We start from the raw sequence: 16,369 nt of genomic DNA, 5'->3' as shown, positions 1-16,369 counted from the left end.
ACAAATTTGTGTTGGGCCACACGTGGCCTACAGGCCACAGGCTGGACAAGTTTGGCTTAGGTGAAAGAGGGTGACCTTGTCTCTTAAAAAATAAGTCCCCATGAAATCCTAAAAATGCACACTTCTAATTAAAAATTTTAAAGAGTTAAACAGAGATGAAATATCACTGATCAAATAAGAAGGGCTAACAGTATTGAGATGTACTGTGTGCTGGTACTGTTAAAGTACTTTTCATCTCATTTAATCCTTACAACAATCCTAAAAGACAGGATGAGGAAACTGAGGCACAAAAAAGTAACTCACCCAAGTCCACAAAGCTAGGAAATAGTGGAGTTGTGATTTTGTACTAGGTAATCTGGTTTAAGGGCCCATGCTCCTTAAACAAAGCAGTTCAAATTGACTTGAAAGTATCCACAACACAGTGGCCTATCAGGTGTTCCCTGGAGCCAGGATACAATGAAAAGCCACATTTCTCCTCCATGGTATCAAAGGTGAAGAGAGGCTGGACACGGTGGGTCATGCCTGTAATGTCAGTACTTTGAGAGGCCAAGGTGGGAAGGATTGCTTGAGGCCAGGAGTTTGAGACCAGCCCTGGCAACACAGGGAAATTCTATCTCTATAAATATTTAAAAATTAGCTGAATGTGGTGGTGCATGCCTGTAGTCCTAGCTACTTGGGAGGCTGCGGTAGGAGAATTGCTTGAGCCTGGCAGGTCGAGGTGTCATGAGCTATGATCATGACACTGAACTCCAGGCTGGCGGACAGAGTGAGAATCTGTCTCTGACCGAAAAAAGAAAAAAAGGGAAACTCCCAGAGGAAAGAGTTGATTTCTGTAGCAGGAGGTATTTTTTTGCCCAGCCATACCACTTAAATAGGCCAGGAGAAGGCCAGCCCTAGTCTGTGTATGAACAAACTACATCATAAAAGCAGGATTTGGGGGAGGTGACATCTTCAAAGCTTGCAATAAAAATCAGACTCGTAGACTAAAAATTCTCTGCCCAGCCAAAGGCTCTAGGTGGCCTTGCAGAAATCTTTTTCCTTTTCTGAGTTGCGTTCCTCATTTATGTAACAACAATCCCAGTCTGGCAAACAGGGAAAATGTTTTATGAAAGAATGTGATATTAAAGGGTTTTAAAAAACATTCTCAACTTTCAAAAAAGTTATACTTGGTGGCAGGTGCCTGTAATCTCAGCTACTTGGGAGGCTGAGGCAGGAGAATCGCTTGAACCTGGGAGGCAGAGGTTGCAGTGAGCCAAGATCGCACCACGACACTCCAGCCCAGGCGACAGTGCGAGGCTCCATCTCAAAAACAAAACAAAAACAAAAACAGTTATACTAAGAAGCCTATGTAAATTTAAATCCAGTTTTAACGTTGATGGGCCCTTCTTCCTTAAGAAAGCAATTTGCGCTGGGTATGGTGGCTCAGGCCTGAATCCCAACACTTCAGGAGGCCAGGCAGGCAGATCACCTGAAGTCAGGACTTCAAGACCAGCATGACCAACATGAAGGAACCACATCTCTGCTAAAAATACAAAATTAGCCGGGCGTGGTGGTGCATGCCTGTAATCCCAGCTCCTCAGGAGGCTGAGGCAGGAGAAGCGCTTGAACCCGGGAGGCAGAGGTTGCAGTGAGCCGTGATTGTGCCGCTGCACTCCAGCCTGGGCAACAAGAGCAAAACTCTGGAAAAAGAAAAGAAAAGAAAAGAAAAGAAAAGAAAAGAAAAGAAAAGAAAAGAAAGAAACGAAAGAAAGAAAGAAAGGAATGAAAGAAAAGAAAAGGAAAGAAACTTGCTTTGATTGGTTCAATACTTCCGATGCTAGAGATAAGAACCAGACCACGCTCCCCAGAGAGCTCCTGAATATCTCAGATATTAAAACACACTCCCATCCCTCAACCTTGAGACTGAAAAATCAGCATTAAAAAGACTGGAATCTTATTAAGATTCAGAAGTACAAACACAAGTAGTTGTTTAAAAGATCTATGTAATCACATTTTCTATGTTGAAAGAAATTTTTCTATAAAGATACTAAGATAGCGTAAAAAAAAAAAAATCCTGCAAAACTATTTCTATATCCATAACAGGTGTGCCTTTCTTTACACAAAAGCATTCTTGAAAAACTGCGTAAATCAGATCCTGTTTTAAATGCCTTAAGGGAGCTATTTTATGAGGAACCCTGCAGTGAATCCTTTGGTAAGGCAAATAATCCTTTTGTAATGGGAATAATTTCTCCCAATGTATCTAGCTTTTTTTAAAATCCCATTTTCATATATCTGCTTTTCTTCAAAGGGGGCCATACCTATCTAAATACACCCACATTTGCATATTGATTTTAACAGCAATCCTCTCAGGGATGTTTAACCCTAAAGTTCCTTGCAACAGTGTTAGTGCTCTACTGTTCATATTTTTAAAAATCATTATATTAATAGAAAACCCAGAGATTTCCAAACAGGAATAAAAAAAAAAAAAACTGCTCCCCGATCAGCCCTGTCCCTGTGTTTCCAGGCAGACATATCCATATAAAAAAGGTCAGGAAACAGCATATAATTCTCTGAATTCTTCTGGTAGAAATATGCCTCTGCAGTCTTCATTATTTTCCTTCCCCAATTTGCTCTCCCTATGTCTGGCAGGTCAGGATACAGGGATCTGGTCATTTGGGACCAAGATACATTCTGATGATAGCTTTCTCTTGGGGAATCCCTTTAACTAAATGCCTGCCAGGTCCCTCTGGCCAAACAGAATTGTGAATCACTGCTTTCTTAGGGGAAGCAAGCCCAGGTGCTTTTATAAATACAATCAGATTAAAGGATCAAACTAAAATGACCCCTTTCTCTTCTCAGAAAATGTTGTCACTATTGCACTAAACTTCACCAAGTCAAATAGCTTCTGAATCAGTGTGAGGGGTAGGTTTTCAGCTACTGCTAACAGGAGAGGAGGCAAGATCCCACATCTACCTTCGTGATAGAAAGCCTCGTGTTATTTCTCATCAGCCTCCTTACTGCAGAGGACACAGTGGCCGTAGTGTCAGCGAGGACACTCCAAGTTCAACAGGTGAGAGGTGAAAGGCCACTCACTAAGGCATGCGTATCAGAACTTCTTTCTTTCCTAGTCTTAACTTTCCAGGCAACGACATACTTTCTGCCTCAAACAAGCAACTCTGTCTCTTTTCAGCTTTCAGCCTCCTGAAGATAGACACAAGAGTTGGAAAAACACAACTCAGATACTGTGATCACCTCTGCCAGAAAAGCAGCTTAACCCTTAAGTCCCCTTAGCCCAGGGAACAGTCTTTTTCCTGTCATTCTGGCTGCTAAAGAGAAGGCTTGGGAGGAAGGCATTCCTGAAGATTTTTACAGATGGGAGTTTATCCTCACCTGCCACCACAATGCTCCATATCTGCATCTGGGGCAACCTTGACCCTGAAGACATGGTGGGTGTGGGCAGGCCTAGAAGGACTAGGCGAGGGCCAGCAGCAGTGCTCAGTCCATGCTGCTGCTCACTGTGGCAGGCAGGCAGGGCATGTTCTGTGTGGGTGGCGGTGCTGTGTGGCAGGCTGCCAGCTGCCTGGGAATAGGGCCACGACCAAGAACAAGTTCCCCTAAGTGGCTCCTTTGCCCAGGTGCTCTTCGTATTGAGAGAGAGGGACAGTGGGGAACTTACAGTTGCTTCACACTTGGGCTGGACAGTTCTCTCTCCATCTAAATTGATTTCTCTCTGAACACAAAAGGAGGGGAAGGATCCAGGAGAGGACCTCAGGTCACAGCACTCAAGAGGCCAGGCTAGCAAGGCCATCCCGCTCCACAGCCACTCTGCCTGCTCCTGGCCTTGTGAGGCAGTAGAAGGATATCAGAGAGAGACAAAAAGGCCTGGGAGGGCTGCGGCTCCATTTCCAGAGAAGAAATTTAATTTCCTTAAGGCAACCAAATGGTAGGAAGTAATTCTTGAAATGACTCTACCAAGCCCTGGTTCTGTGAATCAGGGTCAGAACAGATTCAGCAATGCAAGACTCGGGGGCGTGGGCTTTGTTCACTTTTCTTTCTGAGGTAATTCTTCCCTTTACTTCTATTAGGAATCAGTGTAGGTACTATTTACATATTTTCTGTTATAATCACAGACCTGCAAACTAGTAATTCACCATCTTTCCACCCAAACTAACCATGTAAGATGAGAAAAGGCCATTAAAAAAAATGAAAGTTCTAGAAGAGATGAAGTTAGCTGCTCGAAGTTAAATATTACTCATTCTTAGAAAATAAATAGTAATTATGATTTTTTTTTTGACAGGGTTTTGCTCTTCTTGCCCAGGCTGGAGTGCAATGGTGCGATCTTGGCTCACTGCAACCTCCACCTCCCGGGTTCAAGCAATTCTCCTGCCTCAGCCTCCTGAGTAGCTGGGACTACAGACATGCACCACTATGCCTGGCTAATTTTGTATTTTTAGTAGAGACGGGGTTTCTCCATGTTGGTCAGGCTGGTCTCGAAATCCCAACCTCAGGTGATCTGCCCGCCTTGTCCTCCCAAAGTGCTGGGATTACAGGTGTGTGCCACCGCGCCTGGAATAATTATGTTTTTTAACACAGTCGATCAGTTGTGCGCTGCTTTGTCTGAGTGATCTGTGAGTGAGCTCCCCAGTAAAGAGGCAGATTTGGGGAGAGAACGGGAACACAAGATAACATCCACTCCTACAGGCTTTCTCCTAAATCAGATTTTCTCTGTGGAATTGGCTTTAGATTACAACAGGAAAGAATCCTTGTTTAATTTATTTTAGGCTCAGTATTCAGCTGAGGAAAAATCTGAAGAAATCCTGAGAAATGGAGAACACAGGGAATGAGAATTCCATTCTGGGCTCTGGTATAGTTTTATTTATTTTGTATCTTAGATTATTCACTTTTTTGGCCTCAATTTCCCAATCTGAAAAATGAGACAATTTTCACCCACTTTGTGAAAAAGAATTTCGGTAGTTTGGTTCTAGGCATTGCTAAAAGAGCTGGAATCATTGTGAACCCCAAAGGAACCGGGTTCTTAGTATGTCCCGTTATATCCAGGCTGACCTGTTTTGTCGCAGAGACAGCTGCCCGTGTCGGATATCCCTGAGAGACAGGACTATACTTCTGTTTCTTTCCTATTTCCACATGTGGGACGGAGCCACAGAGAATGCTGGATACCAAACATGGCCATCTGCTTTTTCTAATGACTAAGACGGAAAGATAATGATGCAACGAAGTCAATGCGTACTCATCTGCTCCTCATATTAGCTAGGCAGAGGTGTGATCTCCACTTTATGGTTGGAAAAAACTGATGTTCGGAGAAGTTAAATAATTTACAAGACTCGCAGTTAGTTATTCTTCTTCCAAGTCCACTGCTCATGTCCCCAAGCTGCCCTAGGCCAGAGCCTGCTTCACATTTAGCAGACTAAGGGTCCTTCTTCAAGTGCCATCTTGGTCAAGGTCAAATAAATATGGTTTTCTCCAATGCGGATAGGAAATTGATAATGAGATGATTTGTAACAAATGATTAAACGGCTATCACTTGGGAGTCTCCTCCCTCTCCCCTTCATGTGCTTCAAAAGTTAAAAGGTGCTGGTTGAAGGTGGGAGCGACATCACTTTCCCTGAAGAGAAAGAAGCTTCATCCCCACACCCCTAACCATCCAGTCCTTCTGCAAATGGAGAGAGGATCCCTCTCCCTACCACCCAGTTACTCTGAAGGGATAACAGCCATTGGGGGGTTAAAAAGAGGCAGTGAACCCCTAGTTAATGAGTAGGAATTCAGCAGGCAGTGTAAGATAAATGGAGCTCTCTCTGCTTCTGCTAGAGTCAGCATGAACTGCGGCCCTGCGGCTTGTTTGTGGCAAATGGAGTGCGCGAAATATCAAAGGGCAGTGATCCAGAAGAAGACCGACTTTGACAAATTTTAAATTGGCCAGAAAGAAAACCAGCAAAAAGAAAAAAAAAAAGAAAGAAAAGAAAAAAAAAAAAAAGGAAAAGAAAAAGGAAGAAAAAAAAGGAAAAAGAGAAAAAGGAAAATGATGCAATTTGCTGTACCCTGCAATTGCGGCATTGCTGCCTTTGTATGGAATTAGTGGTAAACACAATCGAGGGATGCTGGCAGCAATTATGAGCCATCTAAGTGAGATGCTTATCAGTGGCTGAAGCTTTTAGAGCTCTTTCTATGTACAGTTGTAAGTAACTTGCTGTTGAGCTGCAGTTACTTTAATTAAAGTGTATGGGGTTGGTCAGAAGTAATTATCCTGTTTGGAAAAGAAAGAGAAAAAAACCACCTCAACAATTCTGGGTGGCAATAGATTTTAGAAACAACTCTCATTTCTTGTATGTGCGCATTCCCCATAAAAGGATCAGACTGTGGTGAGTTAGACTTATTGGTGGCTGTTACCCAGTGGCAAACAATGGGACACAAACAGGGTTTATTGTAACCCAAGTCACCGTGTTTGGCAGGCAACCTGGCTCAGTGCTCTAAATACCTGGATGTACAGTCTCCACAGTGTAGGCAAATGGGATTTTTCTGTCTCTGGATGGTGGGGATATACAGTCCACAAATGGTACTTTATTAATTAAATTATCATTTGGAATATAAATGAGCTAGCATTTCTTCTCCATTCACTGAGTTTCACTACGTTTTAAAGGCAATCTCTGTTCCTTTAGAAAAAAAACAAGACAAACCAACCGACAAAAGAACCTCAAGCAATTATCTTTACTAACATAGCAAGCAGCTCAATGGGAGACCTGGGCAGAAAATCAGTGTTTTAAAAGAATTTGAAACTCATTTAGACTCTGGACTCAACACAGGACTCCCATGGTTTAGTCCTATGTTCAAATCACAAGTGGCTTCCAAAAGCTCTGAAAACAAATGAGCAAGAGAGTAATGGCTGGAAGCATTAAGCACGCCTGCTCTCAGGGCTATTCTGGCTGCAGTTACTGTTTGGAAGCACACAGTGCGCAATCTTTACTTCTATTTCTCTAGCTCAGGATGACCCCTGGACACCGCCTGGGTAAAGACTCCTGCTTTTCTATCCCATCTCTCAGAAATGAAGTGAGCTGTCCAAAGAAACAAGTAGAAACAGGACATATTTAGATCTAGCATATTCTCTGTCTGGTGAGGCCTGCCCCCAGAAGCAACTCTAGCTACTCATTCTCTACAAGGACATCTTAGAAAGACGGGCTTTTTGCACTCTAAGGAAATATCAGGAAAAAAAATCAGGTGACTTTTGCTTTTTTAGGGCTCACTTTCCCTATTATACACACTATTTCATTCTACCAGGGTTTTTACCATATAGAGGACAGTAAATAAAGATTATCATGAATTTGATCAAATGCTTCAGTGCCTCCTCCCCTGGCCTATGAATGCACTCATTACAAATCAGCTGAATGGCTCATTGATTTGCCAGGAGGACAAGCAGACATACCCAATCGCTCAGCCAAGTGGATGTAGACTGGGTCCACCCGACGCATGGTTTTCACCAGATCCTTTCTGCGGAATTTGATTTCTACTGTCCCTTCTGGCTCCAGAACAGATCCCCTGGATCAGAGAGAAAGAAAACAAAACAGAAATAGAGGTACTTTAAAGGAAGGAGACAACAAAATGAGGCCAGTTACAATTTGTGGACCAAGAAATAGCTTCATTATGGTTTTGCCCACCTATGGTTAACAGACATCTCCCCAGGGAGAATAGTAGGCGCCAGAGAAGTGTCTAAGTGAGGTATGAGAAAGGCCTGGCAAAAAGTATTTAAAGTAATTCTCATTACCACACTAGTCAACTTCCATTTCAAAGGGAGAAGAATACAGATTCCACCACCTACAGCTGGTAAGAGTAACAGGAATCACATTATTTTCCATGGGAAAAAAAAATGCTGTAGGCACAGTGACAGGGGAATCACCTCCATCACGTAGGATGTACAGTGATGAAGGGCAATGCTTCATCAATACTATCTATCTATCTATCTCACCAATACCACAGCTGTCAGTCTGCTTGTAGGACACTGATCAGACACACTAAGCCAGGCCAAGTAGGAAGTAAAACATTCTGCCCAGTGATATGGAAATGAGCAGAGTCAAAGGTCTCAGGGTTACTTTTAGTGCATACTAATGATGTTCAATCCCCAGAAACTTTGCCCTAAACATCTTTTAAAAAAAAAACCACACAGCTTTCTAGTTTAAAAAAATATAGCTAATGTTTACTATGTACATGGCACTGTTCTAATCACTTACATGTAAATCCTTACAACAATCCTATGCCCAGTCTCCATCTACTATGTAGTAAGGTTCTGTGATTATTCCCGTTTTACAGATGAGAAAACTACGGTTTAGGAAGTTGAGACTCGTCCAAATATAACAAGAGGCAGAACTGGATTTGAAACCAGACAGTCTGATTCCAAAGTCTGTAGAGGAATTGTCTCTGATCTGGTATCAGATGAGTTTAGGACTTAAAAAATAATAAACCCCTAAGTACAGAATGTAAATAATAAGCCTCTTAGCCTAGAGGTTTCACAGTGAAACTACTGGACTCTCCTAAGCAGCCTTTGACAAAGAAGGCTGAATTTGGGGAGACAAGAGAGAAGTGGGCGGTCCACTAAAACGACTGGAGGGTAGGAGTTTGCTAGGAAAATGTCAAAGAAATATGTTTTGAAGTTTACTTAGGAAAGCTGAGAACAGACTGTGAAAGGATGCCAGATTAGATCTGTTTTATTTAAGCAGTTTCAGGTACTGCCTCCCAACAAGCCTGAGGTTCTCCCTTGCAGTTTTTTTAGGTGCTACAAACACCATGGTCTTCAGCTTCCTAAAATGCTAGAGTGAGGACCTGGACTCTAATGGAAGGAAAAAAGCTTTGGTTTGGAATCACAGGATGTGGTGCTGTAGTGCCATGGCTACACCATTCTCCAGGAGGAAACCAACAGCTACAGTGTCCCTAAAGCTACAGTGAATGGAAATACGGAAGGCACGCTACCTGCTTTCTCGGTCAGCATACATCTCCATGTGCCGGGGATTGATGGAGGAGTCAATCACTACCCAGGAGCCGCCCCGCAGCTCAGCCTGGGGAGGAATGTAAACCAGCACAGGCTGGGAGCACTCCCTCAAGCCGTCCACAATGTAAGCACCAAACTTCAGCACTTGGTCGTACATATCTACGGAGAATGAGACAAATTAGAAATCATGAAATTTCTCTTCCTCAAAGCAGTACTTTTAAACACTGTTCAGGACCTCTGGCCACGAATAGCCTCCTCATACTATGCCTCCTGTTTGGTCACCCTAAAGACTGAAGGGAGTATCGACCTGTATCCCATTCAAGACTCCAGAGGATCTTCAAAATCTCAAGACAGCAACAGAGAGATGCACTGTCTTTCACAAGATACAGTGTGTACATCTTCCAGATTGCCTTTCCATTTCATATCCTGTCTGAATTTCTGTACTCAGGTTTCACCACATTAATTCACATTTGCTCTACAAATGTTGAGTATTTTTCATGTCAATATGTGCTCTCCCACTACATTAAGTTTTCTAAAGGAAGGAACTATTCTACCTCTTTTCAGTTCTTCTCATGAGGCTTAGCATAGGATGAGCTCTTCAAATGTGCAGCTAATGGAAATTGATCCTTTAAAAATTTTATCTTCAAAAACTATTTTTCATCTTGGTATCCCAATAGCCCTGCCCAGTGCCTGAACATAGTTAGTGCTCAACAAATATCTGCTGAATGAATTAATGCTGAATGAATTAATTATATACTCTGAAAATAATATAATGAGAAAGAAAAACAAATTCTTTAACAGTTGCATTTTTATACGGTATCAGTGACAGAAAATTTTAAAAAATATTTAGGAAATGCTACACAGCCACATGAGAAGAAGAGACCCAACCAGGGCAACATAGTGAGAACCCGTCTCTACAAATAATAAAAAATTAGCTGGGCATGATGGTACATGCCTGCAGTCCCAGTTACTTGGCTGAGGTGGGAGGATCACTTGAGCCCAAGAGGTCGAGGCTACAGGGAGCCATGATCTTGCCACTGCACTTTAGCATGGGTGACAGAACAAGACTCTGTCTCAAAAACAACATAAAACAAAATAAACAAAAAACAAGAGAAGAGCCACCTCTTCATTCTGCTAAAGAGTATGTTTTGTAGACTGGGCATGGTAGCTCACACCTATAATCACAGCTCTTTGGGAGACTGAGGTGGGAGGACCGCTTGAGCCCAGGAGTTCAAGACCAATAGAGAGAGACCCTATCTCTACAAAAAATAAAAAAAATTAGCAAAACATGGTGGCACATTCCCATAGTCCCAGCAGCAACCCCAGAGGGTGAGGTGGCAGGATCACTTGAGCCTAGGAGGCTGAGACCTGCAGTGAGCTTGATCATGCTGCTGTACTCCAGTGTGGGTAACAGAGCGAGACCCTGCCTTAAAAAAAAAAAAAAAAAAAAAAAAAAAAAAAAAAAGAGTACATTTTGTAATTCCTCCAAAGCCAGGAGCAGCCTGAAGAAAAGGACCCATGATGTATACATAAAGTGAGTCCCTGGAAAACTGGATCAGTTATTTATTTCCCAACTTTTTACGGACTTCCCATTTCCCAGCTCACTGAAGTCCATTGCTAAAGTTTTAGGTTTATGAGTCCAGATGTTTAATGAGTACTTCAGTGGAGCCATAATGGATCCTTTCTAAATACCAAATAACAGGTTCAACTGAGTTCAAACTTTCTTATCAAGGAGAGGATCTCAATTTGGAATAAATCAATTCTGGGAATCCAAGGCAAAGAAGCATTTTTCAGGAAGTTAAGAGCAAACCAAATAGAAATTGCTTTCATTGTAGTTACTGGTAAATTAAACTGCCACCTTCTCCAAAGTAAAAATGGCTTAATATACAAACCATCAGTGAGCATAGTTCACTGCAAGGCATATGCTCCACTGCCCCAACCTGGTGTGTCTGTGAATACTTCAGAAATTCCAAGTTGCCCCAGAAAACACTCCCTATTCTATGTGGAATGTGTATGATTATATACTCCATGTATATGATCAGAGTGAAGACATTTATTCCTTTGGGAGAAAAGCTAAGACCAAAAAAATTTACTGCTAATTACACAACTGCTGTATGAAGAGCAGGGAATAAAGGACTTTAAGCGCTTTACGCTAATTCTGTGGTTATGAAAATAATTGCTCAGTTCAAATTATTTTAACTAAATTAATTCTTTAGTGGATATTTCAACCAGTGCTACATAATAAAATAATTGTGTAATTAGCAGTACATTTTTCAGTGCTGCCAAGAGTACAGTCTCAGAACAAGTAACAGAAAAGAGTGTCCCTCAACGATATCATGCAAAGAGAGGAAATGGAAGGTATAGATAAAAGGAGAAAATAAAGCAATAAAAGACAGCACAAAAAGTCATTCTACCTGAAAAAGAAAAAAAAGTTAGAGGTAAGTGAAGACAAAGTTTCCAGCTCTTTTACTCACTTCTTCTTGTTAAAGACTTAGCAATAACAAAATCTATCTCTGTATTATAATTAACAGATTGACATCCCAAAAAGGGGGAGACTTTATTTAAAATGTATTTTCATTCATCTGTTTTAAAAAATACTAGATTTTTGGTATATGCAAACAGTTTCGAATGAAGATGAGTGTGTGTGTGCGATTTTTACTTTTATGAAATGGACGTGGGCTGCTTTTTGTCATCATCATGGCTAGCTTACTGCGTACCAGGGAACATGATTATATATACACACATATAAATCATTTAATCATCAGAACATCATCTTATTTATATATCCAAGTTGCAGGTGAGTAAACTGAGGCTTATTTAAATAAGAGTGAGTGGTGGAGATAAGACTCAAATCTAGATCTTGTTGGCCCTAATGTGCACATTCTACTACTTCATTCTTTTTTTTTTTTTTTTTTTTTTTTTTTTTTGAGGTGGGGAGCAGGGTGCCAGGGTCTCGCTGTGTCACCCAGGCTGGAGTGCAGTGGCACAACCTCAGCTCACTGCAACCTCTGCCTCCTGGGTTCAGGCGACCCTCCTCCATCGGCACCCCAAGTAGCTGAGACTACATGTGTGTGCCACCATGCGCATCTAATTTTTGTATTTTTTGTAGAGACGGGGTTTCACCATGTTGCCCAGATTGGTCTCACTGAGCTCAAGCCATCCACCCACCTCGGCCTTCCAAAGTGTTGGGATTACAGGTGTGAGCCACTGTGCCCGGCCTCTACTACTTCATTCTTACTGCTAGGAGAAACAGCATGAGACTGTTGGAAAGTACTCTGCTTTCCAACATCTAATATGATGAGTAAAATAAAACCAGAAAAAGAGACTTGAATACATGATTGAATATTCCCAACGGTTGCTGGATTTCCTGTGTTCAGAAACGTTCAAAACTATACTGATAACACTACCAGCCTGTGTGAGGCTTGGATCTGACTGCCAAACAAATATTTTTCAGCCCCAAGACTGTGGGTAGGAAAGGAGCATCAGGGTTTGTTAAAGCTCACATGTTTGGGACTAATATATTGCCTCCATCTAACTTGGAACACCTACAGACCCACAGCCCAAACATCAAAACACCCAAAAAGCAGGCTATTAAAATATCAACAAACACACAAATAAACTCTGTAATCAACATGCTCAGACTAACTGCAGCTGCCCCAAACCACATATTTTGAAAGGCAGGTTGAAACACTTGGCAACAATCTGACACACAATTGTCTGAAATCCCTTCATATTTAAGAGACAGAGCAAAAGCACAGCCAAGAGCAGCAGGGGAGGGGTGATCCCCCAAGGGTTTAGGTTAGAAATCAGTCTACAGAATTTTAAAGCTATGCATATGCTGTCAATTCTCAGGCCCTGAGAAACGCAACTGGGAATGGAAAATACTGATAGGTTCTTCACTGGAGAGGCGGGAGCTTGGAGTTTTCTAGCATGCTGGGCCAAGCACATCTGCATGAATGGTGATCACACACAACCTTTGCAGTGTGCTCTCAGCACCTAGGCACCAACCCTGCCTAGGGCTTTTATTGTTATAAACATGGATAAACTGTGGCAACCATGTGTATCAAACAAGGGAATAGGGTGGCAGAGTGTTTCCACAGTGTCACACACTCTTGAAAACGAAACAGATCTTATTGGCTTGGGCAAGATTATCTGTTAGAAACTGAAGGTAAACATTAGCCATACACAAGCTACATATACATAATGTCTCTCCTTAGTTCATTATGATCGGCTGACACTGTATTTCAACATCCAAGTAATCAGAGACTTTAAAATAGACTTTCATTCCGGTTAAAGTTTTCAATAAATGTTTTTTTATTGTTATTTATAACCTGTCCCAGGAAAAAATAATAAGTATAACATGAAAAGCCAACTGAGAGTGACCCTGTAGCACCAGCAGTGAGGCAGCTTAATATCACTGGGATTTGCATCCTATCAAGCTATTCATGCTGAGGCTGGGACCCTGGTGCTAATTTCTAGTAAATTTCACGCTTGATGTCTCCCTGTTGTGGGTCATTGCCGGTTCGTCTAAATAAACTGCTTCCAAATGGCTCTTCCATCTAAATATTCAGCCAGTTTTTATAATTTAATTTTGCATTATGCTGAATAGCCTTCCGGCCAGATAGAGCTCATTGGAAAAAAAGCACCAATACCATCTTGACATGCTTTTATTTATTTATTTATATTTTTACTGCTCGAATTAGACCTCCTAGGCCGACTAGTAAAGAGTTTTTTTTTTCCCCCTCCACTAATGTCAATTTTCAGCATAGCAAGAGCTGTCTCTAATCTTTTCCTACTCATTACACACAATTTTGGAGTCATTTTACCCACAGTGCAGTCGGCTCCTGGCTGTGTGTTTGTGTGCACTGAGGGATGGCATAATTGTTTATTTTCCCTCCCTGCATAATCCCCAGTCAGTATTGAAACCAAAACTGCAAACATCTCCCCAAGGGATGTGAAGAATGACAAGAGGCCCTCAGTTTAGGTCCCTTTACATGAGATAATACGTAGACAACACCCTGACCTGTATGTAAATATGAAAGGCACTGTTCCTCCCCCTCCTACCTTCACAGGGATCTCTATCTTCCCTAAATCTTATTTGTCTTATGCGAGGTGTAAAAGGATGCATCAGCACCAAAATTAAGAAGACAGAACTTGCCCTGGTCTATATATCAGGCCAAAAACTCATTTCAGACCAAGGGCAGCGGGGAGAAAGGAATGGGTACTTATTGTGTAAGGGGTATAGAGTTTATGTTGAGGATGATGAAAAGTTTGATAGTTACACAACACTGTGAATGTATTTAATGCAACTGAATTGTACACTTACAAATAATTAAAATGATAAATATTATGTATATTTTACCACAATAAAAAATGAACTCATTTCTGAGCTCTTGAAATTTCTTTTCACAATAACCAAGGACACCCCCAAAGTAGAGGGGAAGTAGGTGGGATAATAACTTTTTCAGGAACCTTGACATTCTGTTATAGGGATATTCTAGTAGATCTAGTTCTGGTCTTAGGCTCTAAATCAGCCAACTGTGTTACAGGGAGTCAGACAGATCCACCTTCCTTTCCCAACTCTGCCATTTTTTAGCTGAATGAGCTTGGGAAATTTACTTAACCTAATTTACATAAATCTTAATTTATGTAAAATGTGGATAACAATATAACCTACCCCTTAGAGGAGCTTGTTGTGATGATTATGTAAGATAATACATGTAAAATTGTTAGCACAAGTTTCTGGTGAAAAGAGCTCAATGAACCTTAATTGTTGTTGTTCTTATTGTTACAGCGTGGCAGCCAATCTGGGCCTGAGCCAAAATATGTAGCAGAATTGAAGCTTTTCCTAGAATTGCTACATTGGAAACTTTTGAACTCTGAACTTCAGTTAGGATAAAATATCCAGGGTGACACTCCAAAGTAATGTCAGAAAGAGTACATTCTCAATGGGCCCCCCACAAAGAGGTAAGTAAGGAGTAATAGCATAGCATTCTCTCCCAGGTCTCAACAAAAATACTAGAGCCAAGGAATGTGGGATCAAGTGAAATCTAATGCTGAATGAACCTCATATATATGAATGAGGGGGTTTCAGGTCCCCCTACCCTTTGTTATACAACTACCATCTTCTTTTGAACATCCTGGTATTTTGTTTATACACTATGGCTTTATCATTTTGCTCAAGACATTTCTCTTGTCTCTGTGAGGCAATGTCTGTTTCTGACTTATTTTGACTTATTTTTGTTCTCTGAAGTGGGTAGCATCATTCCTAACACACAGAACTCAATAAAAATGTGTAGGATTGACTTAACCGTATACTCTCAATTTCTCATGGTATTTCTGCTAATTTATTATCTTGGTCAAAAAATAATTCACCGTGATAATCTAAAAAATATATACAATCATTAATTTGGATGTATAGTCCAAGACTCCCCCAAGAAAAGTATAAAATATGGTAGTTCTCCAGCAAATATAGGCAAAGGTAAACTTTTCAACCAAAAAAAAAAAAACCAAACACACACAAACACACACACACAAACACACACACACACACACACACACACACATACACACACAAAATCAACCTAGTCTACATTTTGCCAACGAGGCCTGGCCATACAGGGCTCTTCCTAGACAAGTAAGGAAACATTGTCGGCAAAAATTTCAAATCCCTCTTGCCACAAAACTGACCATCTGGTAGTTTCCCCAGGCTTTTCCTCCCTCACAGGCTGGGGGTGCTTCCACCCTAAGCTATTTTTAAGTGCCCTATTGAGAGTTCCTTGTTTCACATTTTGTATGTCCCTAAGCATTTTCTTTTCTTTTCTTTGAGATGGAGTCTTCCTCTGCTGCCTAGGCTGCAGCGCAGTGGTGCAATCTCGGCTCACTGCAACCTCCACCTCCCGGGTTCAAGTGATTCTCCTGCCTCAGCCTCCCAAGTAGCTGGGATTATAGGCATGCACCACCACAACTGGCTAATTTTGTATTTTTAGTAGAGACAAGGTTTCACTATGTTGGACAGGCTGGTCTCGAACTCCTGACCTCAGGTGATCCACCATGCCTGGCCCTATCCTAGAACCCCAAATTCTCCCCAAGACAGATGGAATTTATACTTAGCATACTCTCATGCCCTCCAGGTATGTAGTCTCTGGCTTAGCATGGCCATGAATTCTCTGGCCACGAGAGAGAGAGCTTCACTACTATAAGAGGTGGTGTTTCCTTGGGCTCTCCCTGTAGTGTCCACAGTTGCTCTACACATTAAGGATTCTCCGTAAATGGTGATACTGGCTGCCTAATTACTTAGCAATTCCCATAGCATGGAGTAGAGCCTTTATAATAATGGTCTAATATGCTGGAGCCACAGGCTCAGGGCTGTTGTTATATAATAATACAACAGCACAA

At 41.5% G+C, this 16,369-nt stretch overlaps 1 protein-coding gene and 1 long non-coding RNA gene across 13 annotated transcripts in view; one reads left to right on the top strand and one right to left on the bottom strand.

The window, feature by feature from the left end:
- Positions 1 to 16,369, bottom strand: part of ACACA (acetyl-CoA carboxylase alpha) — a 330,020-nt gene that overhangs the window by 18,476 nt on the left and 295,175 nt on the right. For all 9 annotated transcript variants that reach the window (XM_077969319.1, NM_001266778.1, XM_077969318.1 and 6 more), the window contains 2 exon segments: positions 8,953 to 9,130; positions 7,415 to 7,527 (listed from right to left, as the gene is read on the bottom strand). In XM_077969319.1, coding sequence (XP_077825445.1) covers positions 7,415 to 7,527; positions 8,953 to 9,130 — 291 coding nt within the window.
- Positions 1 to 16,369, top strand: part of LOC106994023 (uncharacterized) — a 55,444-nt gene that overhangs the window by 36,206 nt on the left and 2,869 nt on the right. For 3 of the 4 annotated variants that reach the window (XR_013406330.1, XR_001440415.3, XR_013406329.1), the window contains one exon: positions 14,766 to 14,938. This is a non-coding gene — a long non-coding RNA (uncharacterized LOC106994023). Of the gene's footprint in view, positions 1 to 4,276; positions 4,530 to 14,765; positions 15,277 to 16,369 lie in introns of those variants that run through there. The other variant, XR_013406328.1, reaches the window with a different exon arrangement.

The sequence above is a fragment of the Macaca mulatta genome, chromosome 16, assembly GCF_049350105.2.
Source record: "Macaca mulatta isolate MMU2019108-1 chromosome 16, T2T-MMU8v2.0, whole genome shotgun sequence".
NCBI lineage: Eukaryota > Metazoa > Chordata > Mammalia > Primates > Cercopithecidae > Macaca > Macaca mulatta.
The sequence above is the reverse complement of the archived record's forward strand: the minus strand, read 5'-3'. Positions and strand labels throughout refer to the sequence as shown.